The sequence below is a fragment of the Pongo abelii genome, chromosome Y (assembly GCF_028885655.2).
Source record: "Pongo abelii isolate AG06213 chromosome Y, NHGRI_mPonAbe1-v2.0_pri, whole genome shotgun sequence".
Taxonomy (NCBI): domain Eukaryota; kingdom Metazoa; phylum Chordata; class Mammalia; order Primates; family Hominidae; genus Pongo; species Pongo abelii.
This window is the reverse complement of record NC_072009.2, coordinates 3408953-3426195: the sequence shown is the minus strand read 5'-3', so window position 1 is coordinate 3426195 and position 17243 is coordinate 3408953. Positions and strand designations below refer to the sequence as shown.

At 42.1% G+C, this 17243-nt stretch overlaps 1 protein-coding gene across 2 annotated transcripts in view; it reads right to left on the bottom strand.

Annotated features, from left to right (window-relative positions):
* The window catches only part of LOC129053371 (F-box-like/WD repeat-containing protein TBL1Y), a 68593-nt gene that overhangs the window by 41345 nt on the left and 10005 nt on the right, over positions 1-17243 (bottom strand). Inside the window, exon 2 of one of the 2 annotated variants that reach the window (XM_054545399.2) lies at positions 9026-9171. In XM_054545399.2, coding sequence (XP_054401374.1) covers positions 9026-9171 — 146 coding nt within the window. Of the gene's footprint in view, positions 1-9025; positions 9272-17243 lie in introns of those variants that run through there. The other variant, XM_054545398.2, reaches the window with a different exon arrangement.

The following is a 17243-nucleotide window of genomic DNA, read 5'->3' as shown; positions in this document are numbered from 1 at the left end:
CAGTTATTGGTGGAACAAAAAGAGAAATGCCTTCAGAATTGTCAGCATACATTTTGTCCAAATTTTATGTCTGTCTTTGCTACCTGTGACCTAGAAGATCCAAGCCCTCTCCCTGCTTCGAGGTGTCATCCTGCCTTTATGGACCAAACCCATGTTCATTTTACATATGTTGATTAATGTCTCACATCTCCCTTGTTAAACTAAAAATTAAGTACAGTGAATAGGATACTTGTTTTAGGTAAACTTTTAATGTAAATTAAAATCTTAAGTTATTTTTGGTGCTCCTTTAATATCTGAGTTATTTCCAATTAAGACAGGGTCGTAAAATAGGGAAACATGTTTTCTAAAATTGTGGAATTGTTATTATCTATAAATGCTTATAGGTGATAGTTCAGGATTTCTTGCTTTTTAGGGTTTCACTAAAGTTTTAGGTTACTAAGGATAAAAACTCTACGTAACACGTAATTCTGTATACAAAATGTGCCAGAAAGGTTTATGTTACTAGTGGAAAAAATAATAACTTTTGTCTAATTCAGAAGTTATCGAAAAGTTAAGTTCAAATTACAGATTTGAAAAGGTTAATTATGAAACAATGTAGGAAGTAATCATTAACTAAGGGATAAAAATATGGAAAAGGTTGCGTATTTTGGGTTTTTTTTGATATGGAATTTCGCTCTTGTTGCCCAGGCTGGTGTGCAATGGCGCAATCTTGGATCACTGTAACCTCTGCCTGCCAGGTTCAAGCAATTTTCCTGCCTCAGCTTCTTGAGTAGCTAGGATTACAAGTGCCTGCCACCCTGCCCAGATAATTTTTTGTATTTTTGGTAAAGACAGGGTTTCACCATGTTGGCCAGGCTGGTCTAGAACTCCTGACCTCAGGTGATCCACCTGCCTCAGCCTCCCCAAATGTTGGGATTACAGGCATGAGCCACCACACCCGGCTGGAAAAGGTTTAAATAATAAAATATTCTTTAAGACATTCTTAGAGACATTTGGCTAATTAATACTTTCATAATTAAAACTTTTAGTCTTGATTACTGGTCATGTACCTAAAGTGAATTTCTCAGTTGCACAGGAGGCATAATGATATTGGTGAACTTGAAGATATTAAATTGTGTGTCAGGAATAAAATATTCAATATGTGGGTTTTTTAAAAGCCTAGGTAACACTGTAGCCTCCAGGGTAAATTGAGTAGGAACATTTAGGTTTGGTTTGCTCTTTGTTTTTGCTTCTAGTTTTCACTCACTTGCTGTCTATTCTTCACAGGCTTTGCTTGAGTGTATGTGTATATGTACGTTGTGTGTATATATATATATATATATCTATATCCATGATGTCTTTTAGTTCCTAGTGGAAAGCTTTTTTTTCGTTCTGTGAATATTTTGTTTCCTATGCATTTCTAACAAGCCATCATTTGATCCATTTACCTTGAATTTCCAAGCTACCTTTATTGGGGCTGCAGAAATTAATGGAGCACACCAGCTTTCGATTCTTAAACTAACTTTTTGGATTTTAGGCTTCCTGATACTTTAAGTGTGTTGAGACTATGCTCATCAATAGAATAGAAGTTATATTTCTCTCTCTCTCTCTGCCTAATTTCTCGAAAACTTTTTAAACTATTTGGGAATATTCTTTTTCTTTCTTTTTTTTTTTTTTTTTTGGAGACAGAGTCTCATGCTTTTTGCCCAGGCTGAGTGTAGTGGTGCAATCTCAACTCACTGCAACCTCTGCCTCCTGGGTTCAAGCAATTCTCCTGCCTCACTCAGCCTCCCAAGTAGCTGGGATTACAGGAACCCGCCACCACGTGCAGCTAATTTTTTATTTTTGGTAGAAATGAAGTTTCACCATGTTGGCCAGGCTGGTTTCGAACTCCAGACCTCAAGTGATCCACCTGCCTCCACCTCCCAAAGTGCTGGAATTATAGGCGTGAGCCACCACGCCGGCCTATGTGGAATATTCCAGATTCGTGGCATTGTATTTGTTTGCATACAGTCAAGCAGGGTCACTAGAGCTGACCAGAAACCTGCCATGCCGGCAAAAGGGTAAGAATTTCTTACCAATGAGTCTCTGGTCTCTTTCTCTCTGTGGTAACTGGTTAAATGAAAGGTAAAAGCCACTGTTTATCTCCTCTGGAAGTTTTAATTAATGCAAAAGAGTTTAACTGATTGGTTTAATAATAATAAAAAGCTTAAATCAAATATTTTGTCTGAAAAGTAAAAAGTGCAATGCCTTGGGCAAGGACTTCATGACTAAAATACCAAAAGAAATGGCAACAAAAGCCAAAATAGACAAATGGGATCTAATTAAACTACAGATCTTCTGCATAGCAAAAGAAACTACTATCAGAGTGTACAGGCAACCTACAGAATGGGAGAAAATTTTTACAATTTACCCATCTGACAAAGGGTTAACATCCAAAATCTACACAGAACTTAAACAAATTTACAAGAAAAAATAACAACCCCATCAAGAAGTGGGCAAATGATATGAACAGACACTTTTCAAAAGACATTTATGCAGCCAACAGACACAAGAAAAAATGCTTATCATCACTGATCATTAGAGAAATGCAAATCAAAACCACAATGAGATAACATCTCACACAAGTTAGAATAGCGATCATTAAGAAGTCAGGAAACAACAGGTGCTGGAGAGGATGTGGAGAAATAGGAACACTTTTACACTGTTGGTAGGACTGTAAACTAGTTCTACCATTGTAGAAGGCAGTGTGGCGATCTAGAACTAGAAATAACATTCGACCCAGTGATCCCATTACTGGGTATATTCCGAAAGGATTATAAATCATGCTACTATAAAGACACATGCATACATATGTTTATTGTGGCACTATTTACAATAGCAAAGACCTGGAACCAACCCAAATGTCTATCAATGATAGAATGGATTAAGAAAATGTGGCACATATACACCATGGAATACTATGCAGCCATAAAAAAGGATGAGTTCATGTCCTTTGTAGGGACATGGATGAGGCTGGAAACCATCATTCTCAGCAAACTATCACAAGGACAGAAAACCAAACACCGCATGTTCTCACTCATAGGTGGGAACTGAACAATGAGAACACTTGGACACTGGGTGGGGAACATCACACACCAGGACCTGTTGTGGGGTGGGGGGAGGGGGGAGGGAAAGCATTAAGAGAAATACCTAATGTAAATGACGAGTTAATGGCTGCAGCACATCAACATGGCACATGTACACATATGCAACAAACCTGCACATTGTGCACATGTACCCTATAACTTAAAGTATGATTTAAAAAAATGTAATTCCTTTTACTTAGTTCATATGACTTGAGTAATCTTTGGGAAATAAAGACGATTTTAAAAGTTATTGGTAAAATACAATTCTCTTCAAAATGTGAATAAATATGTGGTCTAAATTATGTCCAAATATTAGGTTTGCTGAATGCTTTAAGGTTATAAGCTGCTTCTTTGTCTTTTGAGAATTGTTTAACTTGCCTGCTTTCCAGCTAAGTAAGTCCTGGGGATATGTGGAGTTGGCCACACCCCTAGCTATGCTGGAAACAATCAGACCTTATCAACACCTAGCACATAATTAACATAACTTACCAGGTTTTATGTTAAAATTAAATTGCTAAGAATCAACATTGTAACATGCAATTAAGACTGCTAGAAACACTTTTATATGCAAGGTGTGTAAGAACAGAAGAACTTTTTTTTTTAATAAAAGGTTACATAAAAGGTTTTTACTTCTTTAAAATTTCTGAGTCATGATTTTGGCAAAATACATAATTTATGGTAATCTGAAATTCAAAAATCTAACTTCAGTTTCAATGTCTTTCCTAATGCATGGCTTTTTGGATGGATCACAGGGCCCCTGAAAACATCCAGAAAAGAGGTAAACGGGATTATTTGACATGTTTAGGTACATGGGACTGCAAAAATGATGTTCAGTCTTTTTTAGGTTATATTTTTGTGAATAACACTAACATATGTTCCAAAACTGTATTGGGTTTATAAAATTTTAATGTCTAACTATGTTTATTATGTTGTTGTTGTAAACTACAGAAATAACCAAATTTCCTTGTATAAAGCTGCAAACCAAAGCAGAACAAAAAATTAATCAAATATCTGCCGGGGGCAGTGGCTCACGCCTGTAATCCCAGCACTTTGCGAAGCCGAGGCGGGTGGATCACGAGGTCAGGAGATCAAGACCATCCTGGCTAACACGGTGAAACCCCGTCTCTACTAAAAATACAAAAAATTAGCTGGGCGCGGTAGTGAGTGCCTGTAGTCCCAGCTACTCGGGTGGCTGATGCAGGAGAATGGCGTGAACCCAGGAGGTGGAGCTTGCAGTGAGCAGAGATCATGCCACTGCACTCCAGCCTGGGCGACAGAGCAAAACTCCATCTCAAACAAACAAACAAACAAAAATCAAATATCAGGAAAATACTTTGTTGGATTTTCATGTTAAAGCAGCTGATACTGAAATTTTTTAAATACACAATTCGAATAAACTTCACAGTCTCAGTCACATTACCTATGATAACCCATTAGTCAGTGCTATGCACCTAATTTGGAAAAACATCTGGTATTCAAGAGGATACGTCTAATGTTAATTAGGCATGGACTCATGGAGAACCAGGAGGATGGCCTTGTCCCTCCTGAGTCCTTAAAGCTCTTATTACTAAAAGTTCTGCATGCCACGACTCAGCATGGAAAAGATAAAATAACCCAAATTGAATACATTGGTGTGGTAACTTACAAATTCTTCAGGTACATTTGGTCAGCTGGTGGGCCATTTTATAAAGGGATTTCATTTAATTGTTATTTTCAATGCATGTTCTGGTTGAATAAAAGTTTTCCCATGCAGGACGGCTGACGTTATAACAGCAAATTATTATGCTACAGTGTATTTTCACCAGGTAAAGAAAGCTTTTTATGATTTGGATCTTCTGAGAACATCAAAGAAAGACTGTTTTTGCCATCCCCACTACAATGTACGTTGTGCACATGTACCCTAAAACTTAAAGAACACTTTTACACTGTTGTGTTTGGGACCTTGGGCTTTGGGCTTATGGTCTTGCAACTGAGAAGCATCCCTCCATGCTCTTGGAACTGCACACCTATTGGAACTCTTAAGGTAAAACTAACAAGGGAAATTTCTCTCAAGAAAGAGATGGCAGCCTTGATGTGAACAGCTTTTCCCAAGTTCACAGATTAAGACTTCTCCTACCAAGAAACTCTTATCTTTGAATATTTTCTTTTGCTTATGCCTCTATGAACAACTGGAGTGGAAAAGGAGTCTCTTATGTGCACTTACGGGACATACATTTATTTTTGAAGGGGTTTGTAGCCAGCCTTATATATGGATAAGTTTATTTTTTGATAGATAAAGGATAAAGGCCTAATGTAGGTAAGAAACTTTAATGGTACATACTTTGCCTTGTAATCAGTCAAAAACAAAACATTCGTTCACTTCTCTTAATGCACAGCATGGCTTAAAGAGAACACTGCCAGGAGGCCTTCACTCTTCTTGAAGGGAATCACCTGTTAGGTCCTTTTTCAGGGGTTGAAAGTAAAACAGGCAATGACTAAAAATGTGTTTCCCATAATAGGCTCTATGGCACATTCTATGGTAAAGTCTACAGTTACACAAGAACTTTAAATTCTCCTGTGAAAGTTATGCTAAATAATAGAATTGGCTGGACAGAGAAGTACCTGTGCAGCTCCTGGCACTTGCGGCCTATGGAGAAATACATCAAATGAAGATTATAGAGATTCAGTGGTAGGAGATTGATGAACGGACTGCTTAGAAAATGAATTGACTATTTAGCTCATTCTTTGATGTATTTGATTTTAGGAGGTTTGGCTTATGGGGACCTTATGTAAAGAACATACTCCAACCTCTTGGTATTATCCTCCCAATAGTCATAATAATAGTCTCCCTGATGTGCTGTGTTCTCTCAAAGGCTTTAAATGCTTTCCTGCAGCCATCTCTAGAATGTCAAATGGTCTCTCTTCAACTGGAATGACAAGAGCTGAAAGAAATGTGTGACCATGAGGACAGTGTAACCTATGAATAATGTGCTGAGACCGGAAATCCAAAATTACGGTAACTGAGAGTGGTGCTAGGGCCCTAAGTTTTGGTCACACTCTTACCTGTGAGAACCTGACCAAAAAAGGGAATTTTTAAAACAAAATTCTGGGAGATCATTGTTTTGGACTAAGCTTGTGCAATAGGCCCCAACAGAAAAAACCAAACCAAAATGCAGTTATTTGTGCTAAGACTTTAAGGAAACACAAAGATCCTAGAACACACCACAAGCCAGATTTTGCTTTCCTCCTGCAAATCTCTATAACAAACATTCCTGACACCATAAGTGTCCACCCCCTGAACTTCCCATTAAATCTTTTAGCCAAATGCATTTCCTCTCTCCTGGAGACCATCAAGCTTCAGATGATTATGCAACAACGGTTCCTGCCACTTCCAGGTGAAGACACCAGCCCTGGCCATCAAGGAGCTATCCTGCCTCCACTAGATACAGCAGGGTGAGAGTTCCATGATCCCCAATAGCTCAGAACTATGGCACAAGTCAGCATGAGGCAGTTACAGAAAAAAGACCACTGGTCCCTCTGCCTCACATAAATATTTATGAGGATCACATTTCTTAGGGGTGAATGAGACAGGGAAATAGGATCTGGAGGCAGGGAAAATAAGGTTGATTCACACTTCAGCTATGACAGGAAATATCCTCTCAATAGAGCGTATGCTGAGTAAGTGACTTTGTAACTTTACTTCACCCTCTCCATTTACATAGGGTGCACACCAAGGAACCAATGTATTCTCTAGAGGGTATTTAAACTTCCAAAAATTCTGTAATGGGATCCTTGAGCCCAAATTCTTGGGCTTGGGCTCCCCCACTGTGGAGTGTACTTTCATTTTCAGTAAATCCCTTTGTTCCATCCTTGATTATTTGTGTTTTTTGTCCAATTCTTTGTTCAAGACACCAAGAACCTGGACACCCTCCACTGGTAACACTAGGATAAGGACACTGGTTGGTGCTGGACAGGGTAACTTGAAGACCCCAGGAATCCAGTATGAAGAAGGGAAAGAGATGGACAGGTTGCCAGGTAAGAAACAGCATGAGAGAGCACAGACACCAGAGTTTTTACAGCTATGGCTTTGTGCAAAATGGTGAGCAAAAATGCAAGAAAAAAATGAGCTAGGTACAGGGGCTCACATCTGCAGTCCCAGCACTTTGGGGGGGCAGAGGTTGGAGGATCAGCTGAACCCAGCAATTTCAGACCAGTGTGGGCAACATGGCAAAACACCATCATCACAAAAAATACAAAAATTAGTTGGGTGTGCTGGCATGCACCTGTAGTCCCAGCTAGTTGAGAAGCTGAGGCAGGAGGATGATGTGAGCCCAGGAGGTGGAGGCTGTGGTGAGTTATGATTGTGCCACTGCACTCCAGCTTGGGTGACAGAGTGAGACCCTGTCTACCACACACCCCCCACCCCCCCACAAAAAAAAAGGAAAGGAGAAAAGAGAACAGGATATATTACTCTGTGATTTTTCTAAAAGAGGTTTTTAAACCATGAAAAGAAAGCATCATAACATGCTGCAAAGGAGAAAGGTTTTTCAGGGTGAGACCAGTTCCCAGAAAGACAGGATACAGGGAATCCTGGAGAAATCCAACTGCCAGGTAGAAAACAGAGAAGTTGGGCAAAATCATGCATCTGGGTCAGAGTAGGAGAAAGAGGGAGCTGGGACTGAGGAATCAATAACAGGGACGGCAGGCACAGTGGCACATGCTTGTGGCCCCAGTACTATGGAGGCTGAGGTGGGAGGATCACTTGAGCTTTGGAGGTTGAGACTGCAGTGAACTGTGATAGTGCCTCTGGACTCAAGCCTGGTTGCAGAGGAAGACCCTGCCTCAAAAAACATTAATTTAATTTAAAAATAAAATAGACACAGATGAAGGTGGCAAGAAAGAGACTGGATTCCAGAAGTTCCCAGAAGTTGAGAAGATCTTCACTATAGATTCCTGAGACCACAGCAGAATGAGGCAAGAGAGGGAAAGGGGTGTTGTTTAAAACAAAAATTTGTATAAAACTGGCACAATAGCTTATTGTGGTACAGTCTAAAAAGTGGGATGGGATACCAGCCAAGTGCATAATTTTAATGTGGGTTTATGATTCCATCCTCCCACCCCATCAGCTCTACAGCAATCCTGGTAATGAAAACATCCCTTGAGATTTTCTTTAACACAAGAGCTATCACCTCTCTGCCCTGATGTAGCCTCTGGTGATGCCCTCTGTCAGGTTCCAGGAAACACAGGTTCAACCTACTCCAAGAAATCAAGAAGACAGACCAAGTCGTAGTTATGTGCAAGGTAAAAGTCCACTCGGAAGCCCAGAGCAGTTGAGGGTTTGCTGCATCTTTTTCAGATGTGGCAATGTAATTTTTACATCAGTCAGCAGCCAGTGATTCCACATTTAAATAAAATACACAGACCCATGTGGGAGGGGCACCGGAAACTTGTTACTATGAATACACACAACAGATCAATAAGGTGTTAACACAAAGTGGGGTGGAAACCAGTGTTCTTCCATTATTTATTTATTTATTTTAGATATATGGTCTCACAGTGTAGCCCACGCTGCAGTGCCCTCGGGTGATCACAGCGCACTGCAGTCTTGACCTTGTGGGCTTACGCAGTATCATCCTCTTGGCTCAAACTCCTGAGTAGCTGAGACAACAGATGTGTACCAGCACACCCAGCTAATCTTTAAATTTTTTGTAGAAATGGTGTTTTGCCAGGTTGTCCAGCTGTTCTCAGACTCCTGGCTCAAGTGATCCTTCTGCCTCAGCCTCTCAAAGTTCTGGGATTACAGGCATGAGCCACTACACCCTGCCACCGAATTAATCCCAAATGCCTGAGGGAAATGCATGTTAGCTTCTAATGTGTTCCAAGCTCTTGCATCTTCCCAGGACTCTGCTGTTCCGGGACCAGGCGCAGCAGCTACGTACCTCGTTGATGCTGATCTCAGCCTCCACACACTGCAGTCCCTTCTGGAGAATGGAGATGAGGGCAGCTGGTGGCACTAGTGTCCCATTGATGTTGGACTGGCTGATGTGGCTCTCGATCCCAAATGTGAAAGCCGAGTGACAAAAACCTGCAGCAAGAGGGGAAGGCTGACGTTGAGTGAGACCCAAATTGAAGGACGGAGGCACAGCCTTTGAGATCTGAAAGTGACCTGCAGATTTCAAATACATTTAATTTGCAGGCTAAGACAGCACTGTAGGATGTCCAGGGGCCCTTCTGATTTGGGTTCAGTAAGGTGGAAAAGGGCAAGGGGAGAGGGAGAGGTTTCAGACACAGGAAGACCAAAATTGGTATCTTGGAACAAGGGCCTTTAATGGTAGAACCAGTCCAGTATTAAGAATAAGGCAGAGAACAGCACGGGCATGGTGGCTCACACCCAGCACTTTAGGAGACTGAGGCAGGTGGATCACCTGAGGTCAGGAGTTGGAGACCAGCCTGGCCAACACAGTGAAATCCTGCCTCTACTAAAAATACAAAAATTAGCTGGACCTGGTGGTGCACACCTGTAGTCCCAGCTACTCAGGAGGCCGAGGCAGGAGAATTGCTTGAACCTGGGAGACGGAGGTTGCAGTGAGCCAAGATTACACCACTGCACTCCAGCCTGGGTGACGGAGTGAGATTTCATCTCAAAAAAATAAAATAAAATAAAAAGGAATAAAGCAGAGAACAGACAATAAAGAGTTTGCCCTGCATGCCCCGGTTGGACATTCCTGTTACAGAAATTTGACTCCAGGATCCCCCTGACTCCATGGTTCACATGACTTTGCAGAAGCTCATGCTGAAGCTTCTCTGTGTCACCCCCTGCAAGCACACAGGGCACCTTTCTTCAGCCCAAGATGAGGGAACAGCAAACACTGAACCCAAGTGCACTGTGGGCAACTGCATTACAACCCGAAGTCCAAAGACAGAAATGAGCCTGTTCTGCACTGATTGGTGTGGTGCTGAATCATTTCCTCAAAATACTGGGAATTTTATCTTTTCTAATAGATACTGGCTATTTTCCTTTTCTCCCCCAGTGCATCATCTCTTTCATTGCCTCTGTAGGAAGCTGTTGATCAAAGACGCTTGGCAATTTAAAGGTGTTTTCAGTTCAGCTTTGAATAAAGGCTCTTGATGAAGCTGTTGGGGGGTGGGGGGTCAGTACTGAATACACAGAAAGCCATGCCTTGCTCTTGTGGATGACGCCTGCTTCAAGGAAAGAAGCCAAGGCCACTGAGCATCTGTGGAAGTCTAGGGGTAGTGGGGAAGCTGTGACAGCCATTCATCAAGGAGAGGAGGTGGCATCCTACTGCCGGCAAGTCTAGGGTGCTTCAGGGAGTTTCCTAATAAGGAACCTGGCAGGGCTGGGTCACTTTGCCTGGTGCAAAGTGTTTTTAGAGGATATAAGCCAAGTTTCTTTACAAGAACTTAATCTTTACCTTCTTACTTGTTTCCCTCTATATATTCACCTTCCTTTTCCTCTACCCATTCCTCTACCAAATGAAGCAACCCACCCTTGTATTCATCAAGGACTCTACTCCCCGCCATGCTATACCATGTTTCACCTGCAAGCTTTTGTCATTGAGGTCTTTGGCAAAGTGTGGAACAGAAAAACCCCAGTCAATGGATTAAGCAGGACCTCACTGCATTCTTGGCTCAAGGCTCCATTGCATGAAATCTTCCTTATCTACTCTGGGCCACAGTGATTCCTCTCTCATAGACATCATGACTCTCATGGTTGATGGGGGCCTCTCACGTGGCTCCTACTCAATGGGTTTAAGCCTCTCTGCACCATTCTATCACTGCCCCTTTCCCCTTGATAAATCAGGTCTCTGAGATCCTTTGAGGATAATTGACAGCCTCCCATTGCTCAGTTTGTAGGGGTGGGCCTGAGATCCAAGCCAGGGTAGCCAGTAAACACTTTAAGTCATCATGAAACAGCGTCAAGAAACATCTACTGAATGCAGAAGAATACAGCATTCGGTGCTGATTACGGCTCCTGAAAAACAAACCTCATGGCTAACAGATCAACTGTGGAAGAAAAGTCTTATGCTTCTGGCATATTTTATTCATCCAGTCTCACTCATTCATTCCTGCAACCACACTGGGCCACAGAACTGCCACCTGCAGTCACAAGCCCTGTGAAACAGAGCCGATTCTGACCACGTTACCACCTTCAACCAAACCTGAGCACTCTGTAAACTATCTCAGTCTTTGCAGTAGCTGTTCGGAGTTGATACTGTTTTTCTTTCACATATAACGACAAACATTGGAAACATCAGGTCAAGGTTCATGTGATAAGAAGATGAAACAAAATATGAACCATAGGCTATGTGACTCTGAGATTCCACTTTTTACCTTTCACTTCAAGACCCACAGGCACAGGAACAAAAATTCTTGAATTCCCTGCATGGACACAGACTCCATTGCCATCTGGCTGTCCAGCTAGACTACCGGCAGCTCTGAACAGCAGTCAGCCGGGATGCAACTCAGGCAACTAGTAAAGAATGGTGTGCAATGCTCACTCTAACCCAAGGCAGAGTGTGCCCCCGATTTCTGTCTCATCTGGGTTTTTAATGTTGAGTACATGGTTTGGCTGCACACCTTTAACTCTCTACATGACTATGCTCTCTAATGCAAATTTCATTTCTAGACTGTGTGGACAACAGTATTCACATTCAACTAAAGCTTACTGGAACAAGGAGATGAACCAGCAAAGATGGACCAAGGGTGGGGAGTCTGAGACTTCTGCAAAGAGAGCTGAAAGTTGTCTGCTGGAAGGAATTTCTTGTGCAGATACACAATGACAAATGTGCAGCATAAAGTTATACAGGGGTACTGTTACCTTGAACATCTTTCATCAGCTTGGGTCCTCTTTTGGAAAGGGCAGGTTGTCATAACTGCAAATTAGGCACTTTCATAAGACCTAGGGGACGTACTGTTATCAGAAGTCCTCTTATCTGCTGAAATCTTTACTAGTTGTATTTCTTGGAATGCATCTCTATATGGGCTCTAAATCAGTGGTTTTTTCAGTCCATTTGCTTTTAAGACTTTCTTATTGATTTTTGGCCTTGTAATCTTGTGAAGGTAAGCAGGCGAGTGGGATGGAGAAAATGTCAGAAGCAGGCAGGATGGCTGGGTTCTGTCCTTGCTCTACCACTGGGTGCCTGGTCCACATTGCCTCACTTGGCTGCATCTGCATTTTCTCCTCTGCAATGCGGGGATAAAAAGTACCTCGAGGTGCTGATGAGGCACACAGGAGCCACTCCCCAGACACGGTCAATCAAGAGAGAAGACCACAGCAAGTAGAAATGTCACTTTCCCAGGTTTCCTTGTTCGTACAATGAGGATGTCAAATGAAATGGCCAGTAGGATATTTTCTAGTTCTGATATTCATTTTGGGACAGGATAATGCCTGCCATGTTCTGGATGTTTGCTTTCCTTTCAGATTTGTATGTGGGAGACAAATCCCCAGAGTAATGGTATTAAGAGGTGGGGCCTTCAGGAAGTGACTAAGTCATGAGGGCCCCACTCTCATGAATGGGATTAGTGACCCTATAAAAGAGGTTCGGGCAAGCTCCCCTGCCCATTCCACCACGTGAATACACAGAAGGAGCCATCCATGAGGAACAGGACCTCATCAGAAAGCAAATCTCTGGCACCTTGATCATGGATGCCTCCAGAACTGTGGGCAATATATTTCTGTTGTATATAAATTACCCAGTCTAAGGTGTTGGTTACAGTCCAAACAAACTGAGAAAATGCCCCAGGACTAGGTAATAGAGGAGGTCTGACCACTTCCTCTTAGGCCTGATTCATCAGCATCTTAGGCTATGGTTGCTGAGGCCAAGTGCCAGGGTGCTGTGGAAGGCACTTGGAAGACACAGCACCTCCATGGAAGATGCTTCTCTTCCAGGGCCAGCCCTGCCTGCACTCCTGCCAGCATCTTACCCCTCCAACTTGGGGTCCAGAATTAATGAACACATTAATTTGCAGTCTGCCAGAGTGGTGAGACTTTGATGCCTTGTGCCTCCTCAGCTTTCCTGCAACTCTGAACACACATCTCTTCTGCCCAGCAAGACACCCACAGGAAGAAAGACGAGAATGTCAGTGACAAACAAAGCATCCAGGACTGCTCCAGCGGCAGGTGCAGAAGTAGTTAAAGGGCAGGAGAATAATTAAAGTGCATGAGAATAAAGAGCTTGGTGGTACCTCAATGAAAGATAGTGTCAGGGTGATGGGTTGGGTTCCTTAGTGTCACATCTGAAGCCAGCAGCCTTGCCACCCACTTGGAAGGCATATTCCTGATGAATCTCTCCTCAGCAAGGTTTCTCAACCACAGCATGGCTGACTTTTAGGCAGGATCATTCTTTGCTGTGTGCGCACAGTCCCATACATCGAAGCATGTTGAGCAGCACCCCTGGCCTCTACCCACTAGAAGCCAGTAACATCCACTCCCATTGTGACAATCAAAAATGTTTCCATCAACCCCACCATGGTGGGGGAGGTGACACGTAAAAGGCCACTACTCCCAGCTCTACTCTCCTCACATTTCAGCTTGGTTCTAGGTTGTTGTTACTGAAAAGTAAGCCACTCTTTCCATGCGATTGTGCACAAACCTTAGAGTAAAAGAGGACAATCAGATGAGGTAAGATTATTCCCAAAGAGAAAAGAAGAATATAATCAAAATAAACTGAGAAAGGTTTAAAATAAGAACCACAGAAAGGATGGAAGGATCCTTCACATAAAGCCCTGTCCATTTGGAGTGAAAGGTGCAATAGTCTCACAAGAGAGGAAATGGTCTTTACAAAATTTGTCTCATCTAACGAGGCAATAAAAACAGATTTAAAACAAACCAAGTACATACTTGGTTTCTTGCAATGATGGCACTGCTAAACCATACCACTGAAATGGCATCACAAACCATTTCAGCTGTACAGTGAACCACTATACCCAGTTAATGTTGGCTTGATTCATCAGCAAAATCTGCTAAATTACCAGTCACTACTTTTTAGAAATACTGCTTATTTGGCATAGAAAAGCAGACACCTAATTCTCAGGTAGCTGTGGTGATGGTTTTGCATCTTCAGCTGAAACAAATACTAAGGGCACCAATTTGTGGCATTAAATCTGGAATTTTCATTAAGTATTTAACAGACATATATAATTGGAGTCTTGATAGATAATCAAAGCCAGTGAGCACTGTATGCTATTCCTAAATTGTCTACATCATTTAGGATGATGTAGACATGTCTACAGGTTTGCAAACTGAGGCCCACAGGCCAAGTTTGGCCCAGTGACTGTGTGTGTAAATAAAATTTTATTGAGCTACAGCCACATCCATGAGTTGATGGTTTTCTATGGCTGTTTTCACACTACACAGGGGGAACTGAGTAGGTGCAACAGAAACCACACGGCCCACTAAGGTGAGGGAAAGTGTGCCAACCTGCTTTTATATACAGTTGACTCTCCATATCCATGTCTCCATATCCAGTCATTCCACATACACCGATTTAACCAACCATACATAAAAACAAAAAATAGAAAAAAACGAGAAACAATACAATAACAATACAAATAAAAAACCAATGCAATATAACAAATGCACCATTTACATTGTATTAGGTATTGTAAGTTATGCAGAGCTAATTTAAACTTCACAGGAGGATGTACCTTTGGTATAAGTTTCAGGTGAAGATAAAAATAGTTATCTGTTAACTACTATGCCATTTTATATCAGGGACTTGAGTATCTCTGGATTTTGGTATTAAAGGGGGTCTGGGAACCCATCCCCCATGGATACCCAGGGATGACTGTACACAAATAGTAGCAGTAAACAAATGTCATGGCCTCCCAGACACCCTGCCTCCATCCTCTCCATATCTCTGCTATCCTCCTTTCTTTTCTTTGCTTCCACTCTGGTCCTGGGCCCTTACCATCTACAAGCCCTTTGTTCGTGTCTTCTCTTCTGATATGCCTGACAATAATGGCAATGACAATGATAGCTGGTGTCTAATGAGTGCATTCTAGCATCAGGCAATAGCTTGTGAACTTCACATGTGCTGCCCTATGCAACACAAACCCATTGCAGTAACTTTCCTGATCACCATGAGCTGCCTACTGCTCTCCTTTTCCAAAGCAGCTGAGGGTCAGCAGGCCTGGGTGAGCTTCCTCATCTCAGAATGGCCTTCCAAGCCTCATGTACCCCGTTCTAAAGCCACGTCAACTCTCACGGTGTTCCAAGCATATGCCTGAATTCCCATTTGACTTCTAGGTCTGGACCAGTAATTCTCAAGTGAAGCTGGTTTTGTCCCCAAAGGGAAGACATCTGGCAACATCTGGATGAGTGGGTGTCTATGTGCTACAGGCATCCGGTAGGTAGAGGCCACGAATATGGTTAAACATCCTGCCATCCACAAGGCTGTCTACAACGTGAAAAAATGATCCAGCCTCAGATTTCAAAGTGCAAGGGTAAGAAACTCTGCTTTAGAATTCCCTTGTCACTGCCTGCCCACCTTGCTAGTGATTACAGCTGCAGCCACCATGCCCTCCTTCACAGCAGCCTTCCTCATGCTCTCGACAGATGTGATGGCCCTCTTCTCTCAGCTCCCCTAGTGCTCCTCACCATCCTTGTGTATTATCATGGTATCATGTGCTACATCCCATGTTTCCCATGCAGCTCCTGGCTTCTGAGAAGGCTGATGCTCTTTGAAGGCAGGGAACCCATCTTAAATGACTTTATGTTACACAGCGACCCTCCTCACTACAGCAGCTGGTGCTCAAGATGAATGTGCTGAAAAAACTCATAATGAATTGCTCAGACAAATTGGTGAGCCAATGTCAATGAAGGGTGATAAGAAACTGAATAAAACTGAGTCCTCACTATTTTCAGAATAAATGACTCTCTCATAACCATCCTTTGAATGCACACACTCCCATGCCTACTCTGGACTCCTGGCAGCCACTGATCTGGTATCCACCTGTATATTTTCAGCACCTTAAGCATGTCCTATAGATGGAATCATATAGCCTGCAATCTTCTGACACAGCTTGTTCTTTTTTTCTTAGTATTATACTCTAAGGTCCGGGGTACATGTACAGAAAGTGCAGTTTTGTTACATAGATATACACGTGCCATGGTGGTTTGCTGCACCCATCAACCTGTCATGTACATTAGGTATTTCTCTTAATGCTATCATTTCCCTATCCCCCCAACCCCAACAGGCCCTAGTGTGGGATGTTCTCCTCCCTGTGTCCATGTGTTCTAATTGTTCAACTACCATTTAGGAGTGAGAACACATGGTGTTTTGTTTTCTGTTCTTGTGCGAGTTTGCTGAGAATGATGGTTTCCAGCGTCATCCATGTCCCTGCAAAGGACATGAACCCTTTTTTCTGGCTGCACAGTATTCCATGGTGTATATGTGCCAAATTTTCGTTATGCAGCCTATCATTGATGGGCTTCTGGGTTGGTTCCAAGTCTTTGCTAATGTGAACAGTGCCGCAATAAACATACGTGTGCATGTGTCTTTATAGCAGAATGATTTATAATCCTTTGGGTATATACCCAGTAATGGGACTGCTGGGTCAAATGGTATTTCTGGTTCTAGATCCTTGAGGAATCACCACACTGTCTTCCACAATGTTGAACTAATCTACACTCCCACCAACAGTGTAAAAGTGTTCCTATTTCTCCACATCCTCTCCAGCATCTGTTGCTTCCTAACTTTTTAATGATCACTATTCTAACTGGTGTGAGATGGTATCACATTGTGGTTTTGATTTGCATTTCTTTAATGACCAGTGATGATGAGCTTTTTTTCATGTTTGTTGGCTACATAAATGTCTTCTTTTGAGAAATGTCTGTTTACATCCTTCACCCACTTTTTGATTTTTTTTCTTGTAAATTTGTTTAAATTTTTTGTAGATTCTGGATATTAGCACTTTGTCAGATGGATAGATGACAAAAATTTTTCCCATTCTATAGGTTGCCTGATCACTCTGATGATAGGTTCTTTTACTATGCAGAAGCTCTTTAAGTTAATTAGATTCTAGTTGTCTATTTTGGCTTTTGTTGACATTGCTTTTGGTGTTTTAGTCATGAAGTCTTTGCCCATGCCTATATCCTGAATGGTATTGCCCAAGTTTTCTTCTGGGGTTTTTATC